The sequence below is a fragment of the Sceloporus undulatus genome, chromosome 6 (assembly GCF_019175285.1).
Source record: "Sceloporus undulatus isolate JIND9_A2432 ecotype Alabama chromosome 6, SceUnd_v1.1, whole genome shotgun sequence".
NCBI classification, from domain to species: Eukaryota; Metazoa; Chordata; class Lepidosauria; order Squamata; family Phrynosomatidae; genus Sceloporus; species Sceloporus undulatus.
Window position 1 is genome coordinate 91,334,557 of NC_056527.1, and position 16,402 is coordinate 91,350,958.

General features: G+C 43.2%; 1 protein-coding gene and 1 long non-coding RNA gene across 2 annotated transcripts in view; both read left to right on the forward strand.

Annotated features, from left to right (window-relative positions):
- The window catches only part of NAGLU (N-acetyl-alpha-glucosaminidase), an 11,695-nt gene extending 2,915 nt beyond the window's left edge, over positions 1–8,780 (forward strand). Inside the window, exons 2-6 of the mRNA XM_042475073.1 lie at positions 1,487–1,634; positions 1,762–1,908; positions 2,633–2,718; positions 2,976–3,232; positions 6,018–8,780. Of these exons, the coding sequence (XP_042331007.1) occupies positions 1,487–1,634; positions 1,762–1,908; positions 2,633–2,718; positions 2,976–3,232; positions 6,018–7,234 (1,855 nt within the window). The 3' untranslated portion in view covers positions 7,235–8,780. The remainder of the gene's footprint in view (positions 1–1,486; positions 1,635–1,761; positions 1,909–2,632; positions 2,719–2,975; positions 3,233–6,017) is intronic.
- A 3,236-nt stretch (positions 8,781–12,016) lies between these two features.
- The window catches only part of LOC121934828, an 8,273-nt gene continuing 3,887 nt past the window's right edge, over positions 12,017–16,402 (forward strand). Inside the window, exons 1-2 of the long non-coding RNA XR_006104683.1 lie at positions 12,017–12,105; positions 13,476–13,636. This is a non-coding gene — a long non-coding RNA (uncharacterized LOC121934828). The remainder of the gene's footprint in view (positions 12,106–13,475; positions 13,637–16,402) is intronic.

The window sequence follows — 16,402 nt, forward strand, 5'->3', positions numbered from 1 at the left end:
TTTTATCTGCACAACAACCCTGTAGGTAGGTCAGCCTGACAGATGGATGACTGGGTCAAGGTTAGTGGCTGAGTAGCAACTGAACCCATTTATAGCACAGTGGTTCCACTTTAATTGCCATCTTCTGGGATTTGCAGTTTAGGTATGAGTATTTAGAATTATCAACCAGAAAGCTCTAGTCTAGTGCCTCACCAAACTACAATCCCCAGGATCCCATAGCATGGGAAATAGTGCTAAAATGATCTACAGTCGTCCCTCCTGATTCATGGTCTTGCCATTTGTGTCCCTCAGTCTTTTGCGGATGGCAAGATAAACATATGAATGGAAAAGTTGAACAGAACCCTTCCTCTGCATTTTAGTTTCATTAATCATTTTTAAAAACTGTATACAGTACTGCTAACTGCACACAAAATATATGCTGTGCTTTCAAAAGCAAACCATATTTTACGTTTTTCCTATGTACACACTAAGACAGTCTTTAGCAAAGGCCTTGAAAAGTTTTCTAGACAGCTGAAAGGATGTGAGTATCATGCCATGATGTTTCACCAGAAACTGAAAAGATCTTTCCAGCTGCGTAGAAAACTAAGAGGGAGCCAGGGTGGTTTGAGTGTTGGAATACATTCTGGGAGTGCATGGTTTGAATTTCCACTTGGCCATGGAAACCCCCTGGATGATCTGGAGTCATACTCCTTCAGCTTCAGAAGAAGCAAGCGATTCTCCTTCAGCTTTAGAGGAAGGAAAGGGCAATCCTCCCGAACAAATCTTGCCAAGAATCACCCACTCCATGATAAGTAAAATATTACTGGAAGGAGCTCAACAACAATAAGAGGAATTAACATTAAATGAAGGAGCTACTAAACCATGTAAAGAAGATCTATCTTCTCTCAGTTCCTGCTCTGGAGACAAAAATTGCTAACTGGAGACAAATGGCCCTTTCACAATATCCAGTGATAGCACTATGATTCCACTTTATTGGCCATGGTGCTATCTTGTGGAATCCTGCGAATTGCAGTTTAGAGAGATGCATTTAGAAACAACTCTGGAGACCAGGGTTCGCTTCCCAGCTCAGCCATGAAACCCACTGGGTAACCTTGGGCACGTCTCATGGTCTCAGACTCATAGGAAGTCAATGAATGGCAAACCTCTGAACAAATCTTGTCAAGAAATCCCCATGATAGGTTTGCTTTAGGGTCACCATAAGTCAGAAATGACTTGAAGGCTATTGTGAGAATAAAGTAGGGAGAAGGAGAACCATGTATGCTGTCTTGTGTTCACTGGAGAAAAAGCAGAGTAAAAGTATAACCAACAAAAACAATAATATCTGCAGTGTAGATATTACACTCAAGTAGAGAATGATTGGGTATTTTGGAGGAAGAGTGTGTAGACAAGAAATGGCTCCAATGTCTTGATTAAGTGAGCCAAGGCACCCACTGCCAAAGGTGGAAACAGGCAAGTATTTTACATTTGTATTTATTTTCCCCCCGAGGTTCCGCTTCTATCAGAATGTCTGCACCCAGAGTTATTCATATGTGTGGTGGAATTGGGACCGCTGGGAACGGGAGATTGACTGGATGGCACTCCATGGCATCAACATGGCATTGGCATTCACTGGGCAGGAAGCCATCTGGCAGCGGGTAGGGTACATAATATCTTATTTACTATATTATGATCATGGCTACTTACACCATGGTTTAAGGCAAACTTTTTCTCCAAAACAGCTCCTGGCAATTAAGCTTCAATACCTCCTTGCTCTCTTTCCAGGTGTATTTGTCTCTGGGTCTGAATCAGTCAGAAATTGATGAGTATTTCACTGGCCCTGCTTTTCTGGCTTGGAACCGGATGGGAAACCTGCACACTTGGGCAGGGCCTCTGCCTCTCTCGTGGCATCTAAAACAACTCTACCTGCAGGTACCTGGGCCTGAACTCAGTAATGGTTCCCTAGGCCAGTACTCTGGCAATTGAAATACCCTGTTTCTTCCCAATCCTTTTTTAGTTCTAACCTTGTGTTTTCTTTCAGTATATCAGTGTATTAAGGCTCTCCCATGGCATTTTGCTTTTTGAGGCAAAGTGCAAGTTGACATTCTCTCCATTCCATGTGCAGAAGCCAACTGGGTTGGCACTAGAACTTTGCTTCCATGCTAGCAATGGGACACGGTCTTCTGCAACACCTAAACATCGCAGGCCAATTTAGAGAGTGGAGGAAAATACTTAACTTTGTCCCCCCAGCAGCTGCCCAATAAAACAGTTGCCACACTCTGCCTATCACTAGGCCTGGCCCAGGTCAGTTTGGGTGGAAAACTTCACCATGGTCTCAGTCCACTTGGAGGTGGCAAACACTGGTGCAACATGCCAGTAAAAGGCCCTGTAAGTTGAAGCTGACTTGACAGCACATAGCAACATGTTTTAAGTTCAGGTTCTCACCATGACAGTCCCCACATGCTGGCTAGCATTTTGGGTCTGGCTCTAGGGATATTTGGGTTGTTGTTGTATGTCTTCAAGTTGTTTTCAATTTATGTTTGCAACACTCTTCCTAAAATACTGGCCTTTTCTGGATGTTACTAATCAAGACACAAAACAGATTCTTCTGAAAGCCTCATTATCCTGCTCCATCCTGTTCTCTTTGTCTTCCCAGTACAGGATCCTGGAGAGAATGCGGACGTTGGGAATGTTGACAGTACTGCCAGCCTTCTCTGGGCACATTCCCCGTGGCATTTTAAGGTAAATGGTGTCATTGCTTCAGGTAAGGGTAAAAGTGGGTTGGGTGGGAGATAGCAAGCTGCCTTATAAAAGGTCAGATTATTGATCCATCTAAACTGGGGTTGAGAATACAGTTGTAAACTGCATAGAGACTGCTTAGGCAGTATGAAGCGGTATATAAATGAAGCTGCTATTGCTATTTGCAGACCATAAATGTGAATTATCAGTTAATGCAGCAGTGTTTTTCTGGATTTCTTTCCCCCCCCCCCATGTTGTAGAGTTTTCCCACGGATCAATGTCACGCGGCTGGGGAGTTGGAGTCACTTTGACTGCACTTTCTCCTGTGCATATCTTTTATCACCTGAAGATCCCATGTTCCAGGTCATTGGGACTCTCTTCTTAAAGGAACTGATCAAGGAGTTTGGTACAGATCATGTGTATAGTGCTGACACTTTCAACGAGATGCGTCCACTCTCCTCAGATCCTGACTACCTCTCCAAGGTCAGCGCAGCTGTCTTCCGCTCCATGACAGGAGGTAGGACTCAACAAGTCCTCTTGTCTCATCATTGCCCTTCTGCCAATTCTCCTCCAGTCATCTTTAACCTATAAACCTTTAGCTCATAGCTGTGGGTTCATCTGGGGTGCTGAAAAGCTTCAGGAGTTGTACCTGTAGTGATCAGGGATTGAAAAAATATCCAAATGATATTGCTCCTGTCCAGGTTTATAGTCTGTTATTCTTCCAGAATTTCCAGAATCAGCCATGGCTTAAAACCCAGGACAGGAGGTGGGTTTAAAAAAATATCCTAGAATCCTTATATCAGCTTCCTACATCAGGATCCCTTGTCTTCTTTCCTCTTATACCTCTGGGAATTGCATTGGACATGCAGCAGGGAGAGGATGAAGAGGAAAGTAAACCTCTCACACACCAAAACTCACCATACCTCCAGTAGTACATGAAACCCCAGTATATTTATAGCATGACTGGATGCAGGTGCAGGAACAAGGCATTCCACCCAGGAACATAACAGCCCAATATTTACAGGGATTATTTGCCATCTGGAGTAGTCATAAATTGGAAGAGCAGTGGTAGACAGCTTTTCTACCACTGAGGAGTCACAGAGCTCAGAAAAGTTACTTTTTGGACTATAGCTTCCAGAATCCTCCAGGCAGCATGGTCACTGCTTTGTGTTGGTAGAGGATTCTGGAAGCTGAACTTCAAAAAAAGTAACTTTCCCAAGCTCTGGAGTGCCTACTACAGGATTTCAAATTGTGGCTTAAAAAAGCTGTGAAATTTCAAGTATTGGTGATCTTGGTCCATATTTTATCTCTTGATACATTAAGATACTGTCTTTCTGCTGCCCTAGAGGCCCACAAGGCAGTTCCCAGAAATCAAATATAATCCTGATGTAATAAAAAGCAATAAGATCAGTATGAAGACACAATAAGAACAACCACCAGGAAAGTCAGCACAGTAATTGAGATCCTGCATCCAGACACATAGCCATGAGGTCATCACTATTGTAAGCCTGAGGGCAGGAAAATGTCTAATTAACAATTTGTAAGCCGCTTGGATAGCCTTTTGGTTGAATTATTATTATTATTATTATTATTATTATTATTATTATTATATCTGACTCCAAAACCTACCTTAAAATCCAGGCAGTTGCACTGAGAGACAGTGCACCGTGGCACTGGTGAGCGGGGTGCCCAATCCCACCAGTGAGCAGCAGTGTGACAAACAGAACCAGGGACCCATGCAAAGTCCTATTACAACTCCTCATTGCACCACTGCTCACCAGTGGCAGGGGACTGGACACATCATCTTTCAGTTCTCCACTCACCAGCACTGCTAAACATCTCTAGATTTTAAGTTAGATTTCCAGGGCATTTACAGTCATGACAATGATGCCACTATCATAAATGTGAGTATCAAAATGAGTCTAGTTTATGACATCATAACAGCTTAACAGGATGCCAGACACAGTTTAAAAGCCTAGCAAAATAAAAACATATTGCCTGTATAAAAACCATCAGTAAAGAAAGCATTTGAACCTCTGCTGGGAAAGAATTTCACAGCCAGGGTGTATCACTGGGTGTTGCTACTGAGAAAGCCCTGTCTTCTGAGAGGCAGTGTGACATAGTGATTAGCACAGTAGTTCACAATTGAGGAAGAGTCTTAAGATATTGAGAAACCAGTCTTGAGAGATCCCAGCTACAATGTTTAATGGTGAGGGATACCGAAAACTGCAGACCAACAACATATGGATCTTCCCTGTTAGAGCAGGGGTCAGAGCTGGCAGGGTATAGGAGGTGTTTAGAACACAAGTTCACATCAGTACAGATGAGGGCTTCAGATGTTGTTGGCCTGCAAACCCCAGACTATTTAGCCAGTGTAGCCAGTGGTGAGGAGTGCTAGGAACTGAAGTCTGGAAACATTTGAAGGGTCTCATGATTCCCACTTCTGGGCTAAAGTGTTGAAATGGGTTTGAACATTTTGAACATCTGGGTACTAATCTGCATTCAGCTATAAAATTCACTGTGTGATCATTTTCTCCCTACCTAATCTGCTTTACAGGGTTGTTCTATTTATTGGGGACACCACGTTGAGCTCATTGGAAGATTGGTGGGACATACTAATAAATTACCTAATAAATTAATTAAGACCAGACACACATCCCTTAGCAGAACACATGCTCATCCAAGAGTTGCTCAAGTTCACCAACTTATTTGGTTGATAGGAGATTTGAACTGAGATCTCTTCAGGCCAAATCCATTTCTTACCGATTCATATTAATCTCTTGGATTATGTTTAAATGGTGGGCTATAGACCGTGCATAGGTTTTTATTGTAGTACAAGTATTTTGTTCTTTCAAGTTATTTCCAGTTTATGGCAACCCTGAGGCAAACCCCGCTATCAAGGGGCTTTCGTGGCAAGATTTTTTTCAGAGGGGGTTGCTTCAGCTTTCTGAGGCTGGGAGAATATGACTTGCCCAAGGTCACCCAGTGGGTTTCCATGGCTTAGCACAGAGTCAAACCTTGGTCTTCAGAATCATAGACTGATACACAAACCACTAAACCACACCAGCTGTCTCAGACAAGTACTTTTGGAAGATCAGATCTCTAATAGAAGACTTGGAGCTACATTCCCCAGGCTTTCTTCCAGTAGAAAATCAAGAAAGTATTTATGTATATATTGAATATTGATTGTGAATGAAAAAAGTAGAAGATTTGAGAAGCTTTAGATGTATGCAAACAGAAGTAAGCAATGTTAGTTTAATCCTGTTTTCTCTAGTAACAATCAGCTACATCTCTCCCCACAGCTGATCCCAGTGCCTTGTGGCTTATGCAAGGGTGGCTTTTCCAACACCAGCCTGATTTCTGGCAGCCAGCACAAGTCCGAGCCCTCCTGCAGGGTGTGCCTCTTGGAAGGATGGTGGTGCTGGACCTCTTTGCTGAATCTAAGCCTGTCTATTCATGGACAGAGTCCTTCTATGGGCAGCCCTTCATTTGGTGCATGCTTCACAACTTTGGTGGGAACCATGGCCTTTTTGGTACAGTGGATAGCATCAACCAAGGTCCTTTCAGGGCCAGAGCTTTTCTCAACTCTACCATGGTGGGCATTGGCCTAACCCCGGAAGGCATTGAACAGAACGATGTGATATATGAGCTGATGACAGACCTGGGTTGGTGTAAGGAGCCAGTGAATCTTCAGCAGTGGGTGGCTGCATATGCCATGCAGCGCTATGGCACCACAAATGCGCAGGCAACAGAGGCCTGGCAGAGGCTGCTGCACAGTGTCTACAATTGCTCGGGTATTTGTGTCAACCACAACCACAGCCCACTAGTACACCGTCCTTCTCTGCGGATGAACATGGAACTATGGTACAACCAGAGTGAGGTCTATGAAGCTTGGCGGCTACTGCTGAGTTCAGCCAAAGAGCTTGGCACAAGCAGCACCTTTGCCTACGACTTGGTGGATGTAACACGCCAAGCCATGCAGCAGCTGGTGAGTGACTATTACCAGGACATCAAACAAGCTTTCCAGAGTCACTCACTATCTCGCCTCCTGACAACTGGTGGTGTGTTGGTCTATGACCTCCTTCCAGAATTGGACAATCTCCTGTCCAGTGACCAGCGCTTTTTGCTAGGCCACTGGCTGGAGGCTGCCCGTGCGATTGCCACCAGTGACAGAGAGGCAGAGCTGTATGACCTCAACGCACGCAACCAGCTGACCCTCTGGGGGCCCAGTGGCAACATCTTGGACTATGCCAATAAACAGTTTGGAGGCTTGGTGCTGGACTATTATGGGGTACGCTGGAGCCTCTTTGTTTCCACCTTGGTGGAATGCCTCAACACTGGGACACCTTTTCACCAAAACCAGTTCAACCAAGCCGTCTTCCAGGTGGAGAGGGGATTTATCTACAACGGGAAACGGTATCCAGCCAAGGCCACTGGTAACACACTGGAGATAGTTGCAAAGATATTTCTCAAGTATTACCCTTCTGCCAGGAAGCGTGGCCATTGGAGATCCATGTGACAGAGACTTCCTGTGGAGAGAAACTCTTATTAGCTATTTGGACCATTGATCCTACTACTGGACTGGTCTTGTCTTGGTGCTGTGATCCAGGCCTGATACTACCCAGCTTGTCACAGCACTTTCTTGCATGCGTATTTAAGTGTCCCCCATTGCACTGGGGGGGGGGGCAAGAGGACGAGATGCTAATTGTTAGAAAGACTTCAGGAGTAAAGCTTAACTGAAAATATAGCTCTACCTCCTGGAAGCTTTGCAACCTAGCTTATTATTGTGATTAGTGAACGTGCTCAGGAACTCAACACCTGCTCTTAAGAATCAGTGGTCTTCATGATTCAACTGCTCCAGAGCTGGCTCAAATTGAGCTCAGAAATGTATGAGGAGGAGGTGGGAGTCTGCTGCTTTAGAGCTGGAAGGTTATCGGTGCTTTCTCATCCATCTCATTTCCTAATATCATCAGCATCCCAGCTTGGCCTTCCTCTTTCCCCACAAGTTCATCATCCTATGCAATCAAGCCGAGTAAAAGTTCTATTCCACTCCCGCAGCCCTAAGAGAGGACTTTTGTAAGTAAGCCAAGCAGCATTCAAGCATTTGAAAGCCTATGGAGGGCAACTGACAGTCCTCCCGATGTAGTTTAACTGAACTCCTCTTCCTCTTTACAGTTGCCTGGAGCTGATGGGAATCATAGTCCAACGGGCTATGGAGGGCCATAGATTCCCCACACCTGAGCTACTAGGTCATGTGGAAGCTTGAGACCAAAAAAAAGGGCTAGACAGTTTCTTCTCCTTGCAAGGAGAAAGACTGAAGAGATACCAAATTGATTGCAGTGGTTGTTACAGGATTCATTGGCTGGTCTGAGGGATAATTTTGAGAGTTTTAGGCATGAATTCATTGTGCAGGACTCCCTTTTCTGACAGGATAGCCTTCCAAGAGGAGAAAAAATGTTTGGAGTTGGGAGGAACGTGCTCAAATAACATCATCCTCTGAAGATGGCACTATGGCCAACTTGAAATGGAGTTTGGGGTCTTCCACCCAGCACTGGAGTATTCCCTCCCTCAGATCCTCTAGGGCTTCCTAGTTGGAAAGACTGAACAGGGAGCGAGGAAGCTGTGGTAGTAATGGGAGACCAGCCTCTTCCCAATGGGCTTTGTGGAAGAGAGGTGAAAAACCAGATTTCCAAAGTGCACTCATACCCCTTCAGGGTTCTTAGTACAAAAAAGAAATGCAAAGAAACTATAATACCAACTTTTTTTATTCTTATTATTTTATGAAAGGAGAGTTTCTTCAATCTGACTGTCTTTTAACTTTTAAGTGCCTTGTGGTCCTTAAATGACAAATGGGCAAGTTTACATATGTGTGTATATATTTTGTTCACACAAAAATGTCTGATCCTTGTAATTATTTTTGATTTAATATTTGTATAAATATATTCTCTTCTGTGGTAAAAGAGAAGCCTATTGAGTGTTTCTTGTACTTCACACTTTCTTCTTTCTTTCTGATAGCCTTGGCTGAAGAGCACGGTATAAATAAATAAGTATTATTATTATTATTATTATTATTATTATTTGAAAAGGCAACCTGTATCTTGTAAACTGCAGAAACCATGCAGGTTAGCATATTTACCTAAATGAAGAGTAATAGAGTATGCTGTCAATGAAGCACTCATCCAACCCAAGGAACTAAGTTGCCACCTCATACTGGGCAAGATCCTTATGATACTCAACATTTCTAGTCTATATTTAGTTATAGACATGATTTTTTAAAAAAAGTTGAAGTTTGCAAAACATTGAATTCTCTAGCTAACATCAGTTGACAAACTTCTTCAGTGAGAGTGTGCAACACACTGAAAATACAATCATTGGTATTCACCAGAACATCCACAATATTCATTATATCAGTCTTGCTTTCATAGTGCAAAGGAATCTTGAAGCACCTTTGAGACTAACTGAAGGAGAGGTTGGTAGCATCTTTCATAAACTTGAGCCTACTTCCTCAAATGTATTTGTAGGAAATAGGCTCAAGTCTACAAAAGCGTATGCCACCAACTTCTTTCTGTTAGTCTCAAAGATGCTGCAAGATCCCTTTGCATACTGATTTTCCAAATCAACATGGCTACAGCTTTGCTTTCATAGTGTTTTTGAGAATTCCATGGACATTCTTGTCCATCCCTGCTTTATTTTTATAGTGCTGTAAATTTACACAGCACTGTACATACAATCTTTTTAATTAGATGGTTCCCTGCCCTCAGGCTTACAATCTAAAAAGACATGACACAAAAGGAGAAGGGAATTTTGGTGGGGAAGGGGATCAGGTCCAGCAGTTCTTCTCTCCCTCTGAAGCCTGGACCAAGGCAGATGGACTGGAGGGAGGGCTCTGCTTCTTAATCGAGGACAGGCCCAATTGAGCTGGCCCTGCCTTTTCACTTCCTCCTAGGCCGGATGATGACAGATGCCATGGAGGGAGGGCTCTTCTTCTTCTTCAGACTAAGCCTGATTGAGATGGGCCTGCCCTTTCATTCCCTCCAGGCCACATGGCTTGCCCTCTTCTCCCTCTGGATGATGGTAGATGGAGAGAGGGGGCTCTTCTTTCAGGCAAGGCCTGATGAAGCTGTCTCTGGATGATGGTAGATGGAGGGGAGCAGGAAGAGGAGTAGTAAAATATATTGGCCATTTTCAAATATTGTTATAAATACAACAGTATGGTGTATTTGCTGTAGCAAGGTCAAAAATCATGTGGACAAACTGCAGGTAATACATTATTAGGAGCAGCCATAGCAGCAGATAAAAAATAATCTGATAAGAAAGACTGTGTAGGATCTCCTTCTTTGCAAAGAATGTCTGGATAGCCACTGAAGATCAGCATACAGTTTCCCGAGCAGCTGCTTAGGGCCACAGCTTAAAAGCAAGGCATCTTTCTTATAATCCCCTCCAGTGTAGTGCAACATTAGAATAGAGGTGGACAACACCTGCCTTGGACCCCAGAACCCACCAGGAATTGCTGAAATTAAGTGGAAGTCCTATTTTGCTGACACTTAAGAAAATTCAGCTTGTTGTTGTGCGCCTTCAAGTCATTTTCCGACTTAGGGTGACTCTAAGGTGACCCTAACATGGGATTTCCTTGGCAAGTTTCATCAGAGGGGGTTTGACATTGCTTTCCTCTGAGCCTGAGAGTGTGATTTGCCCAAGGTCACCCAGTGGGATTACATGGCCAAGCAGGGATTCAAACCCTGGTCTGCAGAGTTATAGTTCAGTGCTCAATCCACTACATCATGCTGGCTCTCAGGAAATTCAGCAGTAACTCCTTATGGTGCTGGTAGACTAGGATGCTAAAGTATTCCTCCATCATAGAGCCTTATACACATGAAAGTATCTCCTTAACTTAACAGAAGGAAAGGGAATAAAGATTTCACCCCTGCCTGTCTGGAAGAGCATCCAGCAGCTGATAACGGACCCAAAATAAGGTAGAGGCAAGCAAAACAAAATAGCGCAACACAACATGTGTAGTAATAAAGCAAGTGTTGTGCAGACTTACAAAGTAAAAGGCAGAATTCCAAAAGCAAGGTCCATAATCAGTCCAAATTCAAGGCAAAGGGTCAAACAGTCAGGGTAGTCAAGAAGTCCAAAAGGGTTAAGGCTTCCAGCAAAACAGAATGGTCAGTCCAAGATCCACAGGTCCAAATCAAGAAGAGAGGCCAGAAACAAGGTGCTTTCACCATGGGAATCGGTTAACCTCTGACAAAGATTCTGGTGTTCCTCCCAGGCTTTTATCTTTGGTCCTCATTGGTGCAGCTATTCCTTAATTGCATGGTGTCTCATACAAAGCCTCTGAGACCACTGCATCCCCGCCCTTTCAGATCTCCTCTGGCTGTAGGAAGGCACAGGTAAGTTGGCCTCTTCCTCCTCAATGCCAACATTATCATGAGGCTCTGCTGCCGGGATGCTGGGCTAGGGCCAGGTTCAAGCTCAGAGGCAGACTCCTCTCTTGAGTCCTCAGCCAGGCTGGGCAGGACACTGCCACCCTAATACAGCTGATTCCAGAACTGTGGTTTGTAGGCAGTGGCAGTAACGAGAATGCCCAAAGGACCAGGAAGGTCAGAGATTAGGAGGACTACTTGTGGCCCATCGGTTACCCACCCCTATTCTAGAGGACTATAGGCAATTAAAATAGCAACTGCCAAATCACACACACACACATAGGATTGCCCAGAATCCCTTGGAAGGGTCATCTGGGAACATCTTGCTCTGCCTCCCCACTACTTGGGGAATCTGAGTAATGCCTCTAGTATGGAGGGTGCTGCCGTAGGACACAGGAGAAGAGCTTAAATAACCCCATAGAGGCTCCTCTTCAATTGTCATTCCTACAATGCTTCACCTCCTGGCTGGGCTAAGGGTGCTTTGTTTGCAGAGAAGCAGCCTGTGGTCTTAGCAGGTGTACCATTCCAAGCCTACACAAACAAGAACTCTTCAAGGTTCATATCTTCAAGTGCCATCTTGATTGGTTTTCTCCTTCTTTTTAAAAATAAGGAAAATGCATTAGTATTCCTTTAAGGTTAGCCATGAACATGAAGGAAACAAAAGGGTATGTTTTAGAAGTCAGAAGAATAGGGTTGAAGGGCTACAGATGGCGTCACAGGACTGGCATGAACAAAAGTTGCAAAACATGCCATCCAAATGTACAGAAAATTAACCCTTTTCCAGAGTAATGTGAATTGAATGCCAGCCCACCTACTTGCTACCAGGTAAGGAGTGGTGATTGCTTTTTTTTTTTTTTTTTTTTTGCTCCCTCCCTCTCTAGCTACAGACCTACATAAAAAGAGGAGAAAGTTGCATGTTCCAGACTGCCTAAAGCTTGAATCCTGAAAACATATAGCAGGAGAGGTAAGGAATCTTTTTCAGGAATTCAGTCATTTGATGGGGCGTTAGCTCACCAGGAAGCCTGAACTTCTAGGCATGGGGATACATAGTAATGCAGAAATTAATGATTTGGGTGGGAAGATTTCTTAAGCAGATTCCCCTAACGTGGCTGGAAAACTAACATGCATATTTTAAAAGGCACTGTGGGATTGACAAACTTCAGAAGAATAACTTGTGCACAATCAGCTTTGTAAAATATAAATTTAGTTTCATTGACTTTTCCAACCTGAATGTCTTCCAGATGTTTTGGACATCAGTTCCCTTCATTGTTTACCATGGTCAAGTTAATTGAGGCTGATAGGAACTGTAGTCCAAAACATTTGGAGATTCAGTTAGGAATAGCTATTTTTAAACAATGAGACTTCAAGCCTATTAATTTTAATATCTCTTATTGCTACATATATCAATATCTATCAATGGAAACAACAGTCATAGCAGCAGTAGTTGTAACATTTTAATATGGTTTAAATCCAGTATGGAAAAGTATTGTTTACTGATATAACATCATCAATGTACATAGTGCTTCACAAGGACAGAAATTCTCAAATGTTGATAGACTACAGTCCCTACCATACCTGATTACTGGTCTGTCTAGTAAGACCTGACAGAAGAGTCCAACAACATCTGGAGGTCTGCAAGTACCATACCCTTGCTTTACAATGTCAATCCAAGGGGCCTTATGCAACACAATGTGGTTGTAGGAAATAACTATGGAAACAGCAGAAACTGTATGCAGAGTAAAACAGTGAAGCGTCATGTGTATGGAGCATGTCCCGAGAAGCATATCTAGAGGAGGGCAACCAAAATAGTGAAAGGTCTGGAAATCATGCCTGTGAAGACCAGCCTGGGAAGCTGAGTATGTTTAGCCTGGAGAAGAGAAGGTTAAAAGGTGACATGACAGCCATGTTTAACTATTTGGAGGGGTGTCATATTGTGGATGGAGCAAGCTTATTTTCTGCTGCTCCAGAGACCAGGGCATGGGGCAATGGATTCAAACTACAGGAAAAGAGATTCCACCTAAACATTAGAAAGAACTTATTTGGAAGTTGCATTCTTTTGTACCTATTCTAGTTACCAAAAAACAGTCTTCTTGTATTCAGCAGAGGGTGCAGGTTTTTCCCCTCACTGTTAAGTTATTGTAGACATGCCAAGAAATTTTATTGTACTTTAAAGAGCTGAGCATGTTTGGGGATTAATCCCAGATCAAATGATAGGTTGGGCTTTTCTCTTCCTGGTCACAGAACCAAGTATGATCTTCAGCTTGGTGCCAGATCAGACATGATTCCAGAAGACCAACATGGTTCTTTTCCTGACTTTTTTCTTCTCTTATCCAGTTACTCTTTCTCCAGAGACAGCTCTTTCAAGAGGGATGAACCTGCATCTGCAACTCATCTTCCTCAATCTCCTGTGCCTTTATGCACAGGCCTGGGCACATGAAAGCCCCACGCAGTATGAGCAATTGAAGGCGCTGGACCAGCCAAAGAACAGAGATCTGGTAAGACAGCCAATTCCAGATTGTCTTCCTTGAAGTAATTTCCAATTTATAGTGACCCTAAGTCCACCATATAATGGGGTTTTCTTGGCAAAATGTATTCTGAGGGAGTTTGCCACTCCCTTCCTCTAAATCTGGGAGAGTATGACTTGCCCAAAGTTACCATGGCTCAGCAGGGATTTAAACTCTGGTCTCCAGAGTCTTTGTCCAACGCTCAAACCTCTATGCCATTCTGGATCTCATTTAATCTCATTCCAGATGGAGGAGGTTAATTTGTGCTTAGTTCTAATATGTATGAAGAAAATCCTACATTTTCCAAACACAGCGTAAAAGTTCCAGAGGAAGAACTACACTAAAGCTCTCCTCTCACCGCCCCAGAACTCCTCATTTTGCTGAGATAGTCCCATTCTCCATGGCCATTCTGTAGTAAATGTTGGTGAGCAGGGGAGGAGGCATTGGAGAAGCATCTGGCTAAGTTCCTACCACCAAATGCAGACTGATGACATTATTTGCTGAGATCTGCTGGGCTCTTCCAGAGATCTTGATGGATGATACCATTCCACATCTAGCAATGCCAAAAGCATCTTTGATTCCCCACATAAACAGGCACACAGTGAATTTATGTTTGCATATTTCCCCAGCCTCGGTGTTTTCCTTCTTAATGTACCATAGCCTGAACTCAACTCACATATCTAGATTAGAGGATGTAACTCCTTTTCTTTAAGGCTCAAACTATCTAATACAGTATAGCATCCTGTCCAATGCCTGAAGGCAGCAGGCTAGTTTAGGGGATGAAAATTTGGTTGTGTAGCCCACACAATGCCCTGGCCATATTCCAGGGTGCATCTACACTAGAGGAAAAATGCAGTTTGACACCAGTTTAACTGCCATGGCTCCATGGACCCTTAAAAACACATTACAATACATTACAAACTGGATGGTTTTTTTTGGGGGGGGGGGTTAAGTACATTTTGTTTATTAAACAGGAGTAACCTTTGTAGAGCTGACCCTACCATAAGGCAGAGTGAGACAACTGCTTTAGGTAGTTGATCCTGAGGGTGCATCTACACTGTAGAAATAATGCAGTTTGATACCACTATAAAGTGCCATAGCTCCATCCTATAGAATCCTGGGATTTGTAGTTTTACAGCCTTCTCTCTGAGAGTGCTGGTGCCTCTCAAAACTACAACTCCCAGGATTCCATAGCAAGAAGCTACAACACTTAAAGTAGTGTCGAATTGCATTATTTCTACAGTGTAAAGTGGTATCAAACTACATTATTTCTACAGTGTAGATACACCCTCAGCATCTACCATCTGAAACAGTTGCCTCACTCTGCCCTAAGGTAGAGTGAGCTCTACGAAAGTTACTCTAGTTTAGTAAACAAAATGTATTACACAGGAAGGCCAATTCCTTTCCATCCACACACTCTGCTGGCCTCATTTCCTCTTTTGTTCTTCTTCCATTCTCTCAAGAGATACTCCAGTTAAAAGCCCTGAGCTTTCTGAGTTCACGTTCCATGTTTCTCTCTATTTCCGCTGGGCCCTACTTAATGCCTCACCTGGCTCTGAGGACTCTGAGGCATCTCTTTTACAAGAACAAAAATGGCTTTATTATGCTTTGGACTGCAGAAGAAGCAGGGATGAATGTATGAAGAGACAGAATGGAGACATCTCAGGTGACAGATGCCATATGAAGTTGAGTGGTACTTTTTATGTGCCACAAGACCTGCACTATACACTCAAGACTAGCCAGTTGCCTTGAAGTGCAGCACAGGATACTGTTCCATCTCCGCTGTTGAGACAAGTGTCAGCCACCTCTCAACTCGTCTTCCTTATGGGTGATGGAGGCATGTGTGTTTTGTACTTTTCCTCAGGCTTAAGGTTGGCTGAATGAAAACTGGAGTGAGCTCCTGTACCTTTAATGGTTGTGCAGATGGGGAAATTTCAGCAGATGTCTCTTGTCATGCAACCAGGTAACAAATGACATCTGCTAAAATTTCCACTTCTATCCAACCTTTAAAGGTACAGGAGCCCTCTTCAGATTTCACTCTGGCAACCCTATAAATCCAGGCAGCAAAACATCTTGGTTTGGTCCTGGGAAGTAGAAAAATGTCTGCTCAAAACATTGTACTGAGCCCTAGTGATTGATTTTGGATCTGGAGTGAGAATAGTGTGGTCCACATATGGCTGGCTGAGAATCCTCCTATGTCTTTTAGCCATGCCACAAAAAATCAACCTCAGAATGGATAACTGCATCCCCAAAAACCTCCAGGGGGATGATTATCCATTTTAACTCTATTTGTGGAGATCGTGCACCTTTTTGGAATCACAAAATAGTATTTTCCCCTTAATCTGAAAGTGATAAATGAGCAGGTGAAGACTTCTGAGGAGGTGGGAAACAGGGAAGATATGGACCCTTGACCATCTGTGCCTGAGCACCTTTGTTTTAGGTTGATGTGATCTCACACAATGCAAAAACCCCACAAATTGTGGTCCAACACCAAATGCAATAGGGTGGTAATGAAGTGACAGAATCCTAGGAATGGACTATACCGTTTCAAGGTGAAGGTAGAGGATACCATTTATGGATGTTCCTACATTAAAACATTTTTGAAAAGAGAAAACTAACACAACAGAGAGAGGATCGGGCTAGAACCTCTCTTATTGATATGCTGTTACATTTATATGTATATACATTATATAATAATAATAATAATAATAATAATAATAATAATAATAATAATAATAATAATAATAATAATAATAA